Genomic DNA, 19,976 nt, shown 5'->3' on the forward strand with positions numbered 1-19,976 from the left:
CTAATGGGCAGGGTCATGAGGGTGGCTGGGAAGCAGCCTCACAGTTTTGTAGGACTACAGGAGAAGGATTTTTATAAGAAATTAGTGACATCTCATTGCGAAGTTTCTCTCTTCTGTAACAGAGAAGACTTCTCAGGGATGACTAATTGAATTTGTTGGCTGTATTTAAAGTATGAGATGCTCTGCCCCTGGAACGATGAGCACATTCATGAGGAAATGGGGATCCCACATTCGTGGGATCTGGGGAGCCACAGCTTCCCTAGGACTGCTGCTCAGGCTCGGGGAGTTTGCTTCACTGTGGTAACAAAACATTGCCAGACAAACAGAACCTGTCCTGCCAGCAGGGTTTTGGGCTGCCTGTGACACTGTCTCTCCTAACCTTGCCCCTAAGTCCCCTTGGGAAAGATGGTAGCCTTTCCCCTTATCTGACTTAAACTCATGCCACTGGCACTGCAAGAACCTGAAAACTGTGTTTTGGAATGAGTCCTGAGTGTAGGAGAGGGGCAGAATATAGTTCAGAGGAAGGTAGGGACATGGTCAAACACAGGTGTGCTCATTGGTGTCCTTTCCTGGAAGGGTTTGCTTGGATCACGTGGAATTCGGAAAATTCTTAAAAAACACAACTGCCTTCCAGTTTCAGGATTTCTTTTCAAAGAGCATTATAAAGCATTATAAAAGGACAAGCTTCTGGTGTGTCTTAGAAGATCAGAGGGAGATGGAGAGAAGTCAGAAGCAAGTCTGACATCTCAGTTTCTCCTGGAAGGCAGGTTTGGTTTAGCTCTGTGTACAGTCACACAGTTATCCCAATCCTGATATGTGATCCTGCTGGCTCCAGCAAGGGTGCCAGACCACAATGTGCCAGGGTGGGCAGAAAATCTGAAGAATGCAGCTGTTATGGACAGAGGGTCAGACAGGGGGAGGAGGGTGAGCCCCTGGCCAGAGGAGTCGGGGAAGGGGCCACGCTGGTCTCGGTGACTCCGTGCTGACCCATGGCCAAGGTCCCTGCCCAGCCTCACCCACAGCCTGTGCTCAGAGCACAGGGCACCTGTACAGCACCAAGCTGCCAGAGCCTGTGGTGAGCCCCAGATCTCATGTTACAGAAATGATAACTTTGGGTTGGGATTTTGCATCCAAGTGGCTTGTTCTGGTGTTGTCTAATAGCTGCTTTGATGGCAAGAATAAGTGTCAGTATTTATATAACACCACAGCTTCCTCTGTCATCTTTTCCTGGCACAAAAGTCATCTGTGGTAGCTCAAGTAGCTGCAGGAAAATACTGAGGGATTTTTTCCATTCCACCTGATGGCTTCACATTATGTCTCTGCCATGTAGGTGTGAGGTGTGTTGACCAACACCAACACGCCTGGAAGGGCCTGGGCTGCAGCAGGACCCAACAGCTGCTGGTTGTGTGTAGTTCAACAAACTCTGGGAGTGATTTTCATGCTTATCCCTGGGTATACCCAAGTGCATGTTGCATCTGTTCACCTTGAAATTGATTTTAAAAGTGCAGCTGAAAGCTTTTCACTTAGCTGCTGTCTCTGGAAGGGCTCTCCTTGCAGAGAATGCGTGTTGGCTGCTGAGCACAGCTGACCTTTGCTATGGGATTTGATTCCTGGCTAGTGAGAACTGCGTAGGCAATTTTGGGTGCTAGGATGCATTTTTGATTTACTGGTAAGTTTCAGGGCAGATTGCTCTGTCTTTTTCTCAGGCTGCCTGGCATTTCTCAGCTGGAGCAGTAAAAGCATAATACTTCTGAATCTTAATCTCTGGTGTACTTAAACCCTGAGAAGAAAGAATAAGGACTTCTGTTCCTTCTGAGATAGAGCAGAGTTTACAATGAGATATGGTTACCTGTATTTTTTCCTCTTGAATTTTAAAGAAATTATCTACAATTTTTTATTTTTTTAAAAAATGTTGACAATTGCTGTCCCCAGATTCCCACTGCAACCTGGAGAAAGTGTGATTGCTTCATTTCTAGATGATTCCCACTGATTATTTCTAGGATTGTGGTGGGGATCGCCTTGAAGCTCCTTCTCAGATTCTCTCCCTGCTTGTTAGCAGATTCCAGCCAGCTGTAGACAAAATACTTTTATCTGCAAACTTGGTTGTGGGATGGAAACAACGCCAGGCATGTGCAGCGTGGTGGAGGAGTGCCCCGCAGGCACGCACTCCTGCACAGTCAGGTATGTGCTCCTGGGAGCAGTCCCCAGCCTTTGCCTGCTACCCCCAAAGCTGCTGAACAACAGGTGAGAGTTTTATGGCTAAGGACAGAAGCAAGTTTATTTGAATGTGCTCAACCTGCAGAGAAAAGAAGTAAAAAACTACCACGTGTCTTAATTTCAGAGTCTGTTTCCACGTTGCTCAGAGCCAGCTGCCTGCAAGGCACTGGGGCCATGGTAACACCCATCCCCTGTGCCTTGTGTTCCCAAGCAAGTGCCTTGCTCAGGCAGTATCATGTGCTCTGAAAAGCAGCTGGAGCTTGCAGGTATTCCAGCTGCTGGATTTGGCAGCAGGTCAGTCCAGATGCTGTCCTCTAGCTTCCTCACTACAGCGGGCTTCTGGCTGTAAGACTGCTCTCCTGCTGTCTGAAGGTGGTTGGAAATTAAAATTCCTTGCTGTGGCTTCCTAAAAGGCATCTTGCACAGCTTTCTGTCACATTTTGACACCAAAACATTGGTATTTTTACAAGGTCTGGGTTAAAACACCCAATTTCCCCGTATCATACAGCCCCCTTGCCGTACAGACAATGCGTGGGTGGATTGCCACTGGCTCCCACTGGCTCCTGGCAGATGCTGGCTGGGATAGAGTAAACATGGGCATTAGTGCTGGTACCTTCACCAGTCATCATCTCCTTAACCCTACTGCCACTGAGGACTGTGTGGAGTCTGACCTGTTACCTCTCAGCTGTGTCCTGTCAAAGAACAGATCGTGCTCCTGTCAAAAGACCAGTTGGATTTCCTGTTCCTGCCACTTCTGTTTGAAGCTGCTCCAGAATTTGTCTGCTCTGATTAAAAATGCAGCTTCTAGCCTAAATTTAGAGATGGCTAGAAATATTTATATGTGCTGCCCTTTAGCCTAAATCAATTCTACCTTCATAATATTTACTTCCCTTATGTATTTATAGGTGACAGGCATATTCTCCATCTTGATTTTATTAGGTTAAACAAGCCAACCTTTTTAGTCTTTCTCATAAAACAAGCTTTCTTTCCTTCCCCTAAGCTTTGCAGCTGTCTTCTGCACCTCCTACAGCTTGAGTATATTTTTCTTATGTTTGCATGACCACAGCATTACAAAACATTCCAGATGAAATTTTACCAGAACCTTTTATAAAAGCATCAAACTTCCTTTTCTCTTCTATAAATAACCTTGTTTTCTATATCCCACAATTGTTTGCTTTTCCATGTCTGCTTTGCTTTGGTTTGGACATCTTCCTATCAGCTTAAATATTCTGGTCTGTAGTTTTTGCTGCTTCTAGCTGTTGAGTCCCAGAAGAGGACAAAAGGTGAGGTGCATGATTTGGTGTGGTGCCTGTTACCAAACATGGCTCTCCACTCATGCCAGCAGCCAAGATGTGTTATCCCCACAAGGAACTGAGCCCTTGCACAACCTGATATCCTAAATGCATATACCCACAATACATAGAGACACTATTAAATAACTTTTATTTAAAGATGGCTCTATAAAGCATGCTGGAAGGAGAGAAACTCCCAGTGTGTACTGCTTCCCAAGGCACATCTCTGCCAGAGCAGGAGATTTGCTGTGTTTTCCTTGAAGGTCATGTAAAGCTGCTGACCTGCCTTCAGTCCTGGTAGTGTTTGCTGTGGGATGGATCCCACAGAGCAGATCTGCATGGGTTTGTAGCCAGTGCTGAGGAGCTCAGGTGAGCATTTCCAGCTGTGTCTTAGCCCCTCATTATTTTTAGGTTTGAAGTGCATGGTTTCCATAGAGCTTTGTTGGGAAGACAGGTAAAACACATAGCAGAGGCCCTGAGAAGCTGTCTCTGTAAGCAAACATAGCTGGTGGGAAAGTGATTAGAACAACAGAATTCACTCAGGTAAATTACACAGTGCAGCTATGGAGTGGGTTTGGAGGTTATCAGAGACTGGATATCCATCTGGGAAAAAGGGAGTCTTGCTTTCATAGAATCACAGTGTTGTGTAGGTTGGAAAATACCTTTTAGATTATCCAGCCCAACCATTAACCCAGCACTGCCAAGTCCACCACTAAACTTTCCAAGCAGGAGGCTGAGTTTCCAATGGTTGTTCGTTTGCCATCTGCTGAAGTGGCTTTTATTGAACAGCTTTGCTCTCATCAGATGTCGGGGACCTTGATTTATAAACAGGATCCACAGAGATTGGGTTGCAGGAGTCCTGACATGGGTATCTACTGTCAGGGCTCACCTCAATCCTGCTTCAACCCCAAAGCCAAGGGCTGGATGTTGACAGCCAGCCTGCAGTGCCAGGACACACTTGCTTTCAGGGAAGAAAACCACAAAATACTGACTTTTTTTTTCCCTCTTGCAATGATCTTTATTTCAAAGCATTTTAACTGAATGTGAAATTTATTAAAGTGGCATTTCTCAAAGGAAGAAGAGAAGCAAAGAGCACTCCCGAGGGGCTGTGTCATCAGGCTGGGTATCTTAAAAGGCTCTCTGTGTCAAGGCATTTGAGCTTCACCTCCTCCCTGGGGTCCCTGGTTTTCTTGGACTAGCTGGGAGGTGCAGCAGCAGCCGCTATTTACAGGCGAGCAGACAGGGATAAATGGCAGTGCCTGGAACAGGTCCAGGCAAAGGAAGACTTGGGCAGGACTTTGCTTGGTTGCCACACTGCAGTCTGAGTGATAAGATGAGCTGATAAGATTCCTTCAGGGAGGCCGAGGGGGCTTATCTTTTTCCTGCAGCGAGACCGAGTCAGAGAATTTGGCATTTTCAGTGCACACTTAGTAACAAACTCTGAATTTGGAGGAGTGGAAAATGTGACTCGATCTAATTATAAACTGGCTTTTCAGACGGGCTGGGAAGTTCCTTGTTTTGCCCTGCTCTTACAGGTTGTTGCTTTGAGCACCCAGGGAGACAGAGGAATGTGACGATAATGAAAATCCTGCGAAGGAGCAGACCTGAGGCTGCAAGATCTGGTCTGCCTTTCCTTGCCATGCTCTTAAAAGCCAGCTTTCCAGCAATCTGCTGATGGGAGGAATAAATTGCCAGGGCTGGTTAGCTCTGCGGTGGCAGCGCTAAACCCCCAGCACTTGGCATCCCTGCTCTGTGGTATTTTTGCTTCCCTTTGGCCTTTCGCTTATAAAAAGTTGCCCTGAAAGAAGAGCCCGACCAAACTTTTTTTTTAAAGCTGTTTGAGGCTTTTCCTGCCCCGTGGTCACCCCCCGGACAAGGGATAAAGCAGGGTGTGGGCAGCCCGTGCTGACCCTAGCCCTGGCACGGGCGGGCTGCGCCTTCCCGCTCCAACAATAAGGCTAAACAAATCCTTCCAAGCTGCTTGCACGGACCGATGAAAGGAGGATTTCTTGGGACACTCAATGTTTTGTAGTGACCTCCCAGTGAAACAGCTGTTGTGTTCCCTTGCCCAGGCAGAGTGGGACGCTGAATGGTGTCCTTATAGCCAGCACAGAGGCGCATCTGGAAACGAAGCCGTCATGGCAGGAGTATGCGAGGGTGGCATGAGCTGGGCATAGCTGCTCAGCCTGCACCTTTGCAGAGCTGTTTTACTGATGGTAAAGAAGCTGGTCAGACAAAGCCCAGCTCGTGTGGAAGGCAGGCTGAGCCCACAGCACAGCCCTACTCCCACATCCGCAGAGTAGGGGGGCTGTTTTCTGTGCATGAGGCTTCACTCACTCCTTGAATGGCTGGGAAATGCAGATTAGCAGGAGACACATAAAATTCTCATTCAGGTTGTCAAGAGCACATAAAAGCAGAACAGCTACTTCGAGTAACTTTGTTACTAGCTTTTATCCTTGAACTTGAAGTTGAACTTGAAGATGAGGGCCAGGACCAGTGATGTCCTTATTCCCCCTTAGCTGCAAGCCTTATTCCCCCTTAGCTCAGCTTTCTGGGCTGGGTTTGATTTGTTTTTCTAAAGCAACAGCTTCAGTGCACGGAGACATACAGGAAGGGCTTTGCAGGGCTTTGACTGAGACCAGCCAAAATGTGGGGTTAGTTCAACCATCCTGACCTACCTGTGCATTAAGGAAGCACCAATTACTGGCTGTTCTTGTGTAGCTTTTGGTCTCTGAACAGAGGTGGTGATCTCCTGCTGGTAATGATGGCTTGTGTCACCGAGGCTGACGTACTTCTGAAAGCCAGTCGAGTCTCTGGGCTGTTTTTAGACTTCCAGGGGCAGAGGCATCTGCATGAGATGTTCTGGAGCAGCTTGTTTTGTCCATGAGTTCTTGGGCCTTTTGTGCAAGGTACACAGCAGCCCAGAGGAGCAGTGTCTGCTGAGGGTACCCAAAAGCCCTGGCAGGTATCGCAGTCCCTTCCACAGGGAAGCATCTGTGTTGGAAGTCCTTTCTGCTTGCTGTGCCAAGCACAGCTTTCCTTTCTCCAGCCTGAGCTTTCCCATAGCACAGCACTGCAGCAGCAGTGCCCAGTGAGCAGAAGGCTCTGAGAGGTGCCCATCCTCTTTGCACCACTGTTTTCTAGGCCTTGTGTTTCTAGGCATGGCCTGTCTGATGTCCTAGTTTGCAGTTCTGTTGTGTTAGAGGAGAGGAGGTGGCAAGTAAGGTTGGAGGCTCCTTCACATGACCTCTCCTGGATGCACACAGGCCAACCTCCTTGGCAGGGCTGTTCTTAGGGCCAAAGGCCCACAGCTTCATAGAATCATAGGATATTGAGAGTTGGAAGGGACCCACAAGGACCATCAAGTCCAAGCCCTGGCCCACCACAGAAGAACACGAAGAATCACCATGTGTCTGAAAGCATTGTCCAAACATTGAACTCTGGCAGGCTCTGGCAGCTGCTGTGGGCTGAGGGCTCTCCAGCTCCTGTCTTGCACCATCGCATTCCATGACCCAGTGCAGCAGCCTCTGCTGCCTTGGGACCTGCCTGGGGCTGTGGTTCCTGGACAGCTTGGTCTGCAGGCACAGTGCAGCCTTTTTGCCACGTGAGGAGTGCACCTGATGGATCCACAGGCAGAGCCTGCCTCCCAAAACAAGGACTCCATCCTCTGAGCTAGATCCTGCAGCACCTGTGCCCATCACTTCTCCTGACTCCAGTCTGGCTGTGCTCATTGCAGTGCCCACAGTTCTAGCAGCACTGGGGTGGATCTGAAGCCAGTGTCCCTCCCCCAACTTTTGTGGGACAAGGCAATGAAAATCTCCCCTGCCCATGGATCTGATTCAGGGCTGAGGCTGCCTGTTGCTTCTGCTGCCAACACTGCCCATGCTGCAGCATTAGCAGGGGGTTTAAATTGAAGCTTGGGCTTAGGCAAACAGCTTAGGCTTGACTCTTTCTCTGCAGTTATATTTGCATTTGAATTGCATTTGAATTTCCATTTTCTTCCCCTGCCTGCTGGTTAATTGCTTGCAGAAGCCTGAGCCTGCAGACTTGGTGTGACACTGGCTGGGTCAGCCGGTTGGGCACAGCTCAGCTCAGCTCACCTTCTGGAGGGCCCAGCTGGGATATTCCTCATTGCTGGCCATGTGTGTTGGGGTGATGCTGAAGGAGTCTGGCTACAGTAAATTGTCATCAGTAATTACACCCCAGATAAATCCCTGGCACAGGGTCTGTCTCTCAGCAGCTGCTGGACGCAGGGAGGGGAAAGGGGCAGTGGGAGATCTGGCAGAGCTGCAGGACTGTCCATGCTGACTCTGCCCAAAAGCAGTCATCAGGGGCTTTTTAGGACTGATGTGAAAGGAGCCGACTCCCAGCTGCTGCTGCCTGTGCAAAGGTCTGTCAGCACCGACAGGGGAGATCCCATTGGATACTGCCACGACTGGGAATTGTGCATTGTGGTGTGCCATAGTGGAGACCTGTGGCAGGATCCTGTGGTGCCTGTCTCCTGGCAAAGGGCTCACTGCCTCCTGTTCAGGGGATTCATCAGAAGGAGGAGGACTAAATACCTGGAGGATTAAAGGGCACTCTAGTAAGCAAGAATGCAGTTTTTGCCTGAATTCCCTCGAGGCAGCAGTTTTGTTCACTGCTCCTTTGCTTATCTTTGTCTTGTTGGCTACAGGGCTTTAAGATCCAAGTTTAAAAAAACAAGTCAAACTGAGCTATCTTCTTTCATGAGCTGACTGCTCTTGGCTGGCCTAAAAATAACAGGCCATGTCTATCTGAAAGGATTTTGTGAACAAGGTCTTCAAAACCAGCCAGACCACTCACTGTATGTATTTTAAATCACAATCATGGCTTATTTTTTAATGGTCTTCGATACACTGCCAGGCTTGTGTAATCTTTAGCCAATAAGCATTCATTTACAATTATTTCAAGTAATGGGAAAACAAAGCCTTTTTTTTTTTAAACTTGGGCAATGGAAGAGTTATTTTGAAACCAGACCCCCTGAGGGAAATGGCAGGGCTCAAGGCTGATACTTATTGCATACATAGAAAAGTGGGAAACTTTTAACATGAAAACTAGAGATCCCAAATCATTAACTATGTGTAGCCTTAACAAATACCCTTTGAAGCAATATTTGAAGGAAACATTGCTAGAACAGAGTCCAGGTCTCCCTCCTCACAGTCCACACCACTGCAAACACAGCAGTGACGTGGACAGGACAGACCCATGCCAAGGCCTCCGCTGGTCAGCATTTGTTTAGGAGCAAATATTTTTATCCATCATGCTAACAACTTTATTTATCTACTCTAATCTTTCTGGGCTCTTCCTTTCTCACGTGAACATGGATGATTTCTGCTATCAGGTCAGTAGCTGTGTTTAAAGCAGTACAGAGACATGAAATGCTTGTGACTTGTTGCCTTCTCAAAGATTTCCCAGGGGAGGCACAGGCTTCATAGGAGTAATCCACATAAATTTGATTTTCTTAATCATCTCTTGCAGAGCCTTTAGAAACAGTCCACATCTCCTCACAGGCTGAACACAGCTGAACTAGCTCAGCTCTTTTTAAATCAAGTTTAATTGGGTTTATAAATGTTTTGCAACTGTCGCATCCCTGCTAGAACAAGTCATCCCAGTCAGTGATTGCTTGGCCTTGTTTTTGTTTTTCAGGAGAGCCTAGTTTTTGGTATGAATCTGTCTGGCTGCAGTTTCCTTTTCTAGCATGGGCCCTACATGTAAACTGTAGGTTAAAAATGCTTTTCCAAGCAGGAATATTCAGACTGGCCTGTGCCTCCCTCGTTGTCATTTCTGCATGTGGGGTCAGCCACCTTTCTGAAGTGAGTTTGGCTGTCAGAAGTAGGAGCAGAGATGACTGAAGGAAGAATCACCTTGTGACATGAGACTGGGTAAAATACTGCTGCTTGTAGGTCTTCTTCTCAAGTCATGCCTGTGCCCAGGGAGGAGGCAGCAGCAGAAAACTCTGACTCTCAGGAAAGCTGTGTGGAGTGTGTGATCCTGTAATTAAGGGCTTTTGCAGAGTGCACAGAAAGGGAAGATTTGTTCCAAATGTAGCCTAAAATTGCACACCGAGTGAATTTAACCACTCACTATTACAGTTTTTATTCTTCTTGATTGTGTAAGCCTCAATAATGCTGTGGCTTTGTCCTGGCTCCCTATGTTTCTGTTCCTTATGTGTGCCCAGCCCAGCCCTCCTCCACAGTGGGCAGCTTAGTGGCTGATTTTGGCACAAGAAGATAAAGAGTGGAACCATCCAGCTCCCACTACTGTAAATGCTTTATTGGACTGAGCATTGTCCTGGCATCTCAGTTTTTAGAGGGTGTGATGAAATTACCCTTTTTTAAAGAAAGATGGGGGCAGGTCAGTGCTTCTGGCTGGGCAGGAGCAGACCCTGCCTTTGTTCTCTTTTGGCAGAAGAAATGCCAAGGAAGGACAATTCGTTCCTTTGTTCCTGCAGGAGCGAGGCTTGGCTCCCTGTGCCCAGCTCAGGTGAAGGGCTGCCTTTCCTTTGGGATGTCTGGGCTAAAAGCAGCTCCTGTTCTTGCAGTGGAGGAGGAGTGAATGCAGCCATAGCCCTGCCAAAACCCCTCCTCCTCTGCCAGACACGTGGGTACACAACAAGGCCTAGCATCCTGGGGAAGGATGCTCACATGTTGGAGCATGGTTGCATATACTGAGGTACAGGGCCCTTGGGACAGCTTCTTCCAGCTGTTGTAAGCAGGAATCTGAATTCTCTGCTCTGGCATATTGCTGGTGAGGAGCTAACTAAAGCTGTGCTGAGAGCTTTAAACTCTGCTCTATAAGCTGTACCCAGCATGTGGCTCATGATGTACTCTCCAGCTTGTCCAGGCTGGCTGAAACCCTTTGCAGCTCTTGCACAAAAGCTTTTTTGTGCTGCTCTTGCCAAAAGATTTTTGGGTCCTGCGTTGTGCTGGCAGAGCTGTGCATCCAGACCCTTCCATGTGCTGAAACCCACAGTGTGAGGGTGATTCCCAGGATGCTGCCTGGATCCTGCCTGCAGCCAGGGAGTGGGAGTGGCACCCGGGACTCACAGTGTGCCCAGCCCTGCATCCTTCCTTATCCATCCAGGGGCTTTCCCCAGCAGGACCTGCAGTCTGGCCAGTCCAGCCCCAGCTCTGCACCTGCTGCTGCATGCAGGAATGCTCCTGCCAGGCAGGTTTCCTTGCAAAGATCCTCTCCCAGCTTTGCATTTGGGTAAATTATGAAATATGTATAAGCTTTACAGAACTGCAGAGAACCAAAGCACCCTTTCAGGAAGAGAGCTAGAGCCTGGCTCTGTGTTGGACTGCAGTGAGCCCAGACCATGGACCAGGCTGCTGAATGTGTCTCCATGAGCCCCAAAGCATCCTGTTTGCTCTGAGTGTCAGGGGGAGATACCTCGTGGAGTTCTGGAAAGCCCAGCCAGCGCACTTGCCAAACGCCTCCGGGCCTGGGAGGTGATGAAGCTCAGGTTACTCACTCTGGAGTACCTACAGCCCCGGGAAATGTCACAGCCCACCGAGCTGGCAGCCTCACCCTTCCACCACTCAGCCCGGCTCCGCTGCGCCGCGTGATCCACGAGCGGCTGTAGAGCACACAGATGTCAGCTGCCAGGAATTGGGGGCCTTGGGGGTTTGCACCCACCCTCAGCTACAATCCAGGGCAGGAGACAGTCCCACGGGCTGAAAGAGGTACTAAAGAGTGTGTTGGAGTCCTGAGGTGCCTGTGCTCTGAAACAAAGCCTTCCCTTGCAGCAGCAAGTTATGTGAAAGTGAAGTCCTTCTTTTTTAGCTAGCCTGGGGGTGAAGCCAGACTGGCGTGCTGTCCTGTGTCATGTCCAGCAATTCGTCAGCCCACGTGCCACATCCCTGCCTGCCCACACTGGCCATTACACTGGGTTTGCTGCCTTCCTTTATCCTTGGCTGCTGTTGCTCTGGCAGAGCAAGACAACACCAGGCAGCTCTCAGGATTTCCTGCTGCTTGTTGAGAGCTGGTGTGCTCCAGCCAGGCCAGGGACTCAGAACCATAGCTGGCCAGCTTCTAGCCCCTCTGGGTCATCCTGGCTTTGGGGACAGTGGGACAAGCTGAAAATAAGTGGAGAAAATACATGTTCTGCTGAGCTGCTGGAGCAGTGGACTTCATGTATGTAGGGTGGGCCGGGTGTGATGGGGTGAGGAAAGGAGCAAGATGGCCAAGCTGGGAGAGGAAGGAGTGGGAACAGGGCAATTTTTGGATCAGCTCTGCTGTACAGCATAACTTCACCCTCAGCTTTGTCACTGTCCCCATGACGTAAACTCCCGGTCTGCCCTCAGAGAAAATGAACCACTTGTGCTTGGCAGTTGCACAGCAAGTGTTGGAGCACTTACAGGCGAGCGGACCTTGTGGGACATTATGATCTCTTGTGGCTCCTTAAGCCCTTTGGGTCCGGTGCACCCTGCAGAGCTCATCCTTGCCAACATGTGGAGGAGGAGGCAAAGGCTGCCGTGCTCTGGCCAGGATGTTCCTTCCCCAGTTGTTACACTTCAGATTTTTTTCTTTAATCCCTGAAATTAAGCATTACTGCTGATAGAACCTGTCTTCATGCTGTACTTCTAAAAGCTTTTTTTGTTTGTTTGTTTGGTAGATCTCTGAAGCTGGGAGGGACTCCTTGCCTTCTTGGTTGCACTGGAATGCGGAGAGCAGCTCCCTGGAAGGGCTGCCCCTTGACACGGACAAGGGTGTCCACTACGTCTCGGTGACCACTCTGCAGCCCTTCCCAAATGGGAGCTATGTCCCACAGACCACAAATGTATTCTCCATTGAGGTCCACCAAGAAGACCACAACGAGCCTCAGTCGGTGCGAGTGGCCGTCCAAGACACGAGTGACACAGCGCCCTTCGTGTGTGGCTCGGAAGAGCCAGTCACTATCCTGACTGTCATTTTGGACGCTGACTTAACAAAAATGACACCAAAGCAGAGGATTGAACTCTTAAACAGAATGAGAAGCTTTTCAGAGGTGGAACTTCACAACATGAAGTTGGTTCCTGTTGTAAATAACAGACTCTTTGACATGTCGGCCTTCATGGCTGGACCAGGAAATGCAAAGAAGGTGGTGGAAAACGGGGCCTTACTCTCATGGAAACTGGGATGTTCCCTGAGCCAAAACAGCGTCCCCAACATCAGCAAGGTAGAGGCTCCAGCTAAGGAAGGAACCATGTCTGCCCGCCTTGGCTACCCGGTTGTTGGCTGGCACATTGCTAACAAGAAACCTCACCTCCCAAAAAGGATGCGGCGGCAGATCAACGCCACCCCTACGCCTTTGACTGCCATCGGGCCGCCCACCACTGCCGCACAAGAGCCACCCACCAGGATTGTCCCCACCCCAACGTCGCCCGCCATCGCGCCTCCCACAGAGACAACGGCACCTCCTGTCCGGGAGCCCATTCCACTGCCGAGGAAGCCAACAGTCACCATCAGAACCAGAGGCCCCATTGTCCAGACGCCCACGCTGGGGCCAATCCAGCCAACCAGGGTAGCAGAAGGCACGGGCACGGCCTCCGTGCCGATTCGCCCCACAATGCCTGGGTATGTAGAGCCCACAGCAGTGATCACACCGCCCTCAACTACCACCAAGAAACCAAGAGTCTCCACTCTGAAGCCAGCCACACCGTCCACGACAGACTCCTCCACAGCAATAACACGAAGGCCTACTCGAAGGCCCAAAACGCCCCGTCCAACAAAGCCTCCCAGCACAACCAGATCGCCCATCTCCAAGCTGACAACGGCCTCTCCGCCGTCCCGCGTGCGCACCACAGCCAGCGGGCTGCCCCGGCCCTGGGAGCCGAACGAGCCACCCAAGCTGACGAACCACATCGACAGGGTCGATGCCTGGGAGGGCACGTACTTCGAGGTTAAGATACCGTCAGATACCTTCTACGACAAGGAAGACACCACCACTGACAAGCTGCAGCTGACCTTAAAGCTGAAGGAGCAGCAGATGATCGAGGAGAATTCTTGGGTGCAGTTCAACAGCACCAGCCAGCTCATGTATGGCATGCCAGACCACAACCACATTGGGAAGCACGAGTACTTCATGTATGCCACTGACAAGGGCGGGCTTTTTGCTGTGGATGCTTTTGAAATCCATGTTCACAAGCGCCCACATGGGGACAAGTCTCCAGTGAAGTTCAAGGCCAGGCTGGAAGGGGACCATAACGCAGTGGTGAATGACATCCATAAAAAGATCATGCTGGTGAAGAAGCTGGCTCTGGCATTTGGCGACAGGAACAGCAGCACAATCACAGTGCAGGACATCGCCAAAGGCTCCATCGTAGTGGAGTGGACCAACAACACGCTGCCACTGGAGCCTTGCCCTCGGGAGCAGATCCGGACTTTGAGCAAAAAAATTGCGGATGACTCCGGCAGGCCGAGCCCAGCTTTGTCCAATGTCCTGCAGCCCGAGTTCAAGCCTTTGAATGTGTCTGTGGTTGGTTCTGGCAGCTGCAGGCACATCCAGTTTGTCCCCGTGACCAAGGATGGCAGGGTGATCTCAGAGGCAACGCCAACGGTGGCAGCAGGCAAAGACCCTGAGAAGAGCAGCGAGGACGATGTGTACCTGCACACTGTCATCCCTGCCGTGGTGGTGGCCGCCATCCTCCTCGTGGCTGGCATCATTGCCATGATCTGCTACCGCAAGAAGAGGAAAGGCAAGCTGACCATCGAAGACCAGGCCACCTTCATAAAGAAAGGCGTGCCCATCATCTTCGCCGACGAGCTGGACGACTCCAAGCCCCCACCGTCCTCCAGCATGCCCCTCATCCTCCAGGAGGAGAAAGCCCCACTGCCCCCCCCAGAGTACCCCAACCAGAGCATGCCGGAGACCACGCCGCTCAACCAGGACACCATCGGGGAGTACACTCCGCTGCGGGACGAGGACCCCAACGCGCCGCCCTACCAGCCTCCCCCCCCCTTCACTGCGCCCATGGAGGGGAAAGGCTCCCGCCCGAAGAACATGACCCCGTACAGGTCCCCACCGCCCTACGTCCCCCCTTAACAAACAGGAGGCTCTCGGGGGAGAAGGGGCCTCCAGCTCCACACCGGTGCTGTCTGTGGGCCGGCAGCCCCCTCGCCAGCCGGGAACATGAAAGCCCAGCCCGCTCCCCAGCAGGCTCTCCCCGGCTGTGCCCGCCGCACCGGAGCGCTCGCGGGACTCGGGGGGACACTTGTTTTATTTTTGCCTAACAAGCTTTGGTTTTATTTTATTCATAGAAAAAAAATTCTCGGCTCAAAGACGCCTTCCCGGCGGCTGGGCTTCGGCCGGGGCCGGGGCGGTGGGCAGGGAGGGGGGTCGGGACGGGTCGGGCCGGGTCGGGAGGAGCAGGCAGCACTGGGGTAGCACTCTGGGTCTCCGCTGTTTGCCTTTAACACTAACTGTACTGTTTTTTCTATTCACGTGTGTCTAGCTACAGGACGTAACATGAAAGGTAGCCTAAAAATAATTAAATTCAAGGGACTTTCTGAAGTCGGTGGTTTAAGTTTTTACATTTAATCTGCTGTTTACCTAAACTGGGATGTGTAGTTTTTGGGGATGGGGAGGGCAGTGCTGTGCTGCAGGCGAGCTCCACGGGCTGCTCAGCGGGGCCAGCCAGCCAGCCATCCTCCTCCTCTTGGGGGTGGATCAGCTTCTTGGTTTGGGGTTTGATTCTTTTATCATTTTTATTTTATTTTTAATCAAAGAAATCCTATCTTTCTCACGCATCATAAAATAGTCATGAGTTGGGTCGGCCTGGCCTGGGGTGCCCATGGCTGAGCAGGGGGTGCATCGCTGTGCCAGGGAATGCTCATGGAAGGATGAGCTGAGCCCTGTGCCACGACGAACTTCTCTGCGAGCACCAGGGCTGGGGGGGTCGATTTGAAGCAAAACCCCCTCCCCCTGGGGTGTTTTGATGAGAGTAGAGTGTGTTCTCTGTCCCGGCTGCTCCTTGGGACTGTGCAGGAATGGCCTCACACTGGCACTCCAGCCTGGACACTGTTGGAAAAGATAAAAAAGTTAAAAAAAAAAAAAAAGAAAAAGAAAAAATAAAAAAGAGCGCCAGGAATAGTTAATAGTTTAAAAAAAAATCGGTGAACTCTCAAATCTAATTTTTTACTAAATTTTTGATACAGACTCCGATTGTTTTATTAAAAAAAAAAGACGTAAAAACCGGTGTGCGGCTGCCAGCAGTTTGTACGGGCTCAGCCCCCTCGGGCCGGCCCCGGGGGACCCGCCACGGTACCGGTACCGTCCCCATCCCCTCTGCTCCGAGCCCCGACATCCCCAGCTGGGATTTGCCCGTGTGCGCCCCGGGCGAAGGGCTGACCCCGCACATCGGGGCCGGACCCGCCGCTTCATTCCGGAACGGCGCTGCCCGGGGCACCGGGGAGGGCAGCGGGGGGGGGTGCTCAACCCCCATCTCCGGTCTCGGTGCCGCGGGGCCGAGAAAAAAATAAGCCCGCCCGGGGATGCCGGTGCCGGTGTGCGGGAGGCGCTGGGGTGGCCCCGGTGCGGGGGATGCCCGGAGCCAGCGCGGCCCCGGGACCGCCCCCGCTCCCGCCGCGGCGGGGCCGCCCCGGGGCGGTGGCGGGGCGGGGGCGCCCCCTGCCGGTGCCCGCGGGCGGTGACGCCATCGCCCGGCCCGGCCCCGCCCCGGAGCGGCGGCCGCGCGGCGCCGCCATGTCGGGAGCGGCGGGGCCGGGTCCGCCCGCCGGGCCGGGCGGCTCCCCGCTGCCCTGCGCCCCCCGCCCCGCCGCCCCGCTCCAGCTGGCCGGGGGGGCCGAGCCCGCACGGCCCGGTGTCGCCGTCATCGACCTCCGCTTCCCCCGCGGCGCTGCCGCCGACGTGAGTGCGGCCGCGCCCGCCGCGGTACCGTCGGGGGGGGGGTACCGGGGTGGTCCCGTGGAGTCACGGGGGGATGCCGGGGGCGGTGCCGGCGGAGGTTGTGCTGGGGTGGTCACACAGGAAGACGGGGGCCGTGCCGGGGACGGTGCAGGGCCGGGGGAGTCGGGGCCGGGTGTGGTGTCGGTCCCGGGGCAGGACGGGGGATGCCGGGGGCAGCAGCGGGGCGGGGTGGGTGGGGATGCCGGTGCCGATACGGGGAGAAGCCGGGGGCGGTCCCAGGGCAGAAGGGATGCCGTGGGCGGTACGAGGAAGATGTGAGGGGCGGACCCGGGGCGGAGGGGATGCCGGTAACGGGTGGATGCCGGTACTGGGGTACCACCCTTACCCATGCTGGGGATGCAGTGCCAGTCCCAGTAGAGTGGAGGATGTCCTTGGAGGTCCCGATATGGGGCTGTGCTAGTGCGGGTACGGGATCCCGGTATGGGAGGGGGATTGCCGGTGCGCCCGTCCCAGTACTGGGGGGAGGATGCCGGTGTCGGTATCGGGGGGATGCCGGTGCAGGTATGGGGGGATGCCGTTGTGGGGCTGAGGTCGCCGGTCCCGCAGGTGCAGGAGATCGTGTTCAAGAACTTCTACACGGCGTTCCTGAGCGTGCGGGTGCAGCGGCCCGGCCCCGGCGGGTCCCGGCGCTGGATGACGTGCCTGCGGGACCTGTGCCTGATGCCTTGCCCGCACACCGAGGAGGGTTCCCAGGACTACTTCTGCCTCCACCGGCACCAGGTCAGCATGTCCGGATGGGACTGTGGTATCAGCCCCCTCTGGGGCTCACCCCTGTCTGCCCACACCCCAGGATGGCTCCTGCTCCAGGGGTCTGGTGCCGTGTCCCACTGACCCCCATGGCTGTGGGAGTCCCGCCCCCTGTGCCCCACTCAGCCCAGCCAGCCCTCATGGGACGATGTTTCCCTTGGGCTTCTTCCACCTGGGGTGGGTTGGGGGTTTTGGGAGGATACCCCAAAAGCTGCCCCCAGTCAGTGCCAGCCCCTGTGGTTACACTCCCTGGCCCTTGCCCTGCAGATGCTGTGTGACCTGGACCAGGTGACAGCAATGCGGTTCATCCTGCGACAGCCCTCCCCAGTCTGGCTCCACTTCACCATCGAGGACCTGCAGATTTTCCCCCCTGGACAGAAGGTGAGCAGGTGCCAGGCATGGGTAGAGGGCCAGGACAAGCCACTGTCCCCAGCTCTATACCTGGCATTTCCCCCTACAGCTCTGGGGATCTCTGGGGAGATGTGAGTCCAGGTCCTTGTCCTTTGCTGGGGCACTTGGGATCCACTTGTGCTCCAGTGGTGCTGGGGAAGGGACTGCTCCAACAGCCACTCAAAACACAGAATTCCCTACAAATTTCTCTTTAAGGATAGTAAAGTGACACTTCCATAGCAATATCACTAGGGGTGAGCTCGAAGCCCCAGCAGGCTGCCTGGTGTAAAGGATGGAGATAGGGTTGGGAACGCCCTGTGTGACCCTCTGGATCTGTTTCAGAGTCCTCAGAAGGATTTTCCCTCCTGGCTCTCCCAGCTGACCCCTCCGGAGCAGCCAGCCAGCCTACATGGGGTGAGTAATCCCTGCTGAGGTACTGGGGGTGCCAGCCATGAGCATCCATCGGGAGGCTGCCAGGCCCATGCCTGCCTTGTTGGCTCCAGGCTTTCACCAGGAATAGCTGTGGAGCCCTGAAATAACCCACCTTGTGCTGGAAGTAGTTTGCAGTACTAAGGAGAAAAATATCTCCATGGGGATGTGCTATTTGAGGTGACGCTTAAGTCTATTTGCCCTCTAGTCTGGGGACAGGAACATCACCAAGGGAGAAGTGGGTGCACAGTGCCCCTCAGCCGACAGCAGTGGGATGGAGACAGGAACAAGAGCATCCCTGTGGGAGCAGTGGATACACAGCATGGTTCATTGGCAGGTGGGATGTGTGGGAACAGGGACAGGGACATCTGTGGGAGCAGTGGGTGCACAGCATCACTCAGGGGTGGGTGGGACATGTGGGGACTGGGCTGGTTCCCAGTACGTTGCAGAGGGTGTGCTCTGGGGAACACGTTGCCCAGCCACGACAGCATGTGGGCAGAGGGGCATCACAGCACGTGTTTACAGATTGCCAGCCACATCTGCCTGGCAGATGGGGGGGCAAAGTCCAGGCAGAGCAGGGCCAGGATGGGAGCTGGCTCGCCCATGGGAACCTGCTGAATCTACTGGAGGTGCTGCCTGCAGGAGGGTGGCACACAGCCCACACCTGCCAGGGCAGTTCTGCTGCTGGGCTTCCATGCTACGCTGCTCACACTGCACCAGCAGTGAGACTGCTGCTCCCAATCCTTGCCCAGCTGTGTGACAGTTTGGGGAGGGCACCCTAGTCTCTTGCTGATTGCTTGGATCACGTTCCCCTTGGCAAGGAGTATCTGGGGCAGGTGCCAGATGTTGCTCTGAGATTGGCTCTTCCCAACATCACCATGAGGCACCCCTCAGCCCAGTGCCACAGAGCTGTGCCCCCATGAGAGTTGTGCCCCAGCCAGGAGAGCTGCTGCTGAGCCCACATGTCCCACCTGGCTAAAGGTCCCTGGGGTGAACCAGCATGTGTGCCCAGGATTCTGCACCCAAGCCCAGGGAGCATCGCATAGTGAGGCTGTTGGGAAACTCTGGACTGTGCAGTTAGGTTTTTAATGATTAGCCAGGAATCAGCTTTCTGTCCTCAGCCTGGCCACCTGCCAGCAGAGATGGACTGTGTTGGCACCGCAGCGCCCAGGGATCAGGGTCACTCACCTATGTCCCCAGTGGTTTGTTTTCCTAGAGAGGGGCCCTGCTTACCTCATGTTGGGAAACCACCAGCAGATCAGCAATGTGGGCACCATCACGTGCCTGGCTCCCTGGGAGGCAAAGCCATCCAGCCACACCACTGCCCAAACCCAGGATCATCCAACCCATCCGGGCCATCCCTGCTCCACAGCATTGTGCCCACTTCTTTCCAGGAGCTCCCTGATCCGGAGAAGGTGTCGACAGAGGTCCAGCAAATGTGGGTGCTGACAGAGGTGATCCGGGCTCGCCAGGCAGCTGCCCGCATCGGGCGCTTCGACGTGAGTCCCACCCCCTGCTGACAGGGACTCTGGCCTTGCCACATGGCTCAGGAGCCCTCCCAGAGGGGCTGCTCCCAGCAGGATGGGGCTGGAGTATCCCAGCAGTGCTGTGCAGACAGTGACAGTCGCTCTCTTCCCCAGGTGGATGGCTGCTACGATGTCAACCTGCTTTCCTACACCTGAACCCGCTGGTGCTGGTGCCAGCTGGGGAGAAGTGTCCCTTCCATGCTCCCGGGGCCTGGGTGGATTCCTGCATTCCCTCCTCGGCCATTGACCCCGCGGGGGTCCCAAGCCCTCCCTGTGCCCCTTCCCTGACTCCCTCTGCACTGCCCCGCAGCAAGGGGCAGCGCTGTCCCTCCAGAGACCCTTGGGAGCCTCTCCTGGACACGTCCCGTGGGCAGAGCCCGGACACTGCAAGGGGGTGGTGGGGGGGGACCGAGGGGTGCGGGGGTGCTGGAGGGGTCACCACTA

At 53.6% G+C, this 19,976-nt stretch overlaps 2 protein-coding genes across 6 annotated transcripts in view; both read left to right on the plus strand.

Moving 5' to 3' along the window:
• The window catches only part of DAG1 (dystroglycan 1), a 49,540-nt gene extending 34,516 nt beyond the window's left edge, over positions 1 to 15,024 (plus strand). For all 4 annotated transcript variants that reach the window (XM_053953869.1, XM_053953868.1, XM_053953871.1 and 1 more), the window contains exon 3: positions 12,148 to 15,024. In XM_053953869.1, coding sequence (XP_053809844.1) covers positions 12,148 to 14,556 — 2,409 coding nt within the window. In that variant the 3' untranslated portion in view covers positions 14,557 to 15,024. The remainder of the gene's footprint in view (positions 1 to 12,147) is intronic.
• Positions 15,025 to 16,735: 1,711 nt separating this feature from the next.
• Positions 16,736 to 19,948, plus strand: NICN1 (nicolin 1, tubulin polyglutamylase complex subunit). 2 transcript variants are annotated; one of them, XM_053953486.1, is made up of 7 exons: positions 16,736 to 16,841; positions 16,987 to 17,160; positions 17,455 to 17,568; positions 17,920 to 17,991; positions 18,215 to 18,343; positions 19,401 to 19,505; positions 19,647 to 19,948. In XM_053953486.1, the coding sequence occupies exons 1-7, from the start codon at positions 16,806 to 16,808 to the stop codon at positions 19,686 to 19,688; spliced, it is 672 nt and encodes a 223-aa protein (XP_053809461.1). In that variant the 5' UTR covers positions 16,736 to 16,805; the 3' UTR covers positions 19,689 to 19,948. The 2 variants fall into 2 exon arrangements, with proteins under 2 accessions (XP_053809461.1, XP_053809462.1); XM_053953487.1 differs by lacking the exon at positions 18,215 to 18,343 and having other exon boundaries at positions 16,749 to 16,841.
• Positions 19,949 to 19,976: the final 28 nt, after the last annotated feature.

Source organism: Vidua chalybeata, chromosome 12 (genome assembly GCF_026979565.1).
Source record: "Vidua chalybeata isolate OUT-0048 chromosome 12, bVidCha1 merged haplotype, whole genome shotgun sequence".
Classification (NCBI taxonomy): Eukaryota; Metazoa; Chordata; class Aves; order Passeriformes; family Viduidae; genus Vidua; species Vidua chalybeata.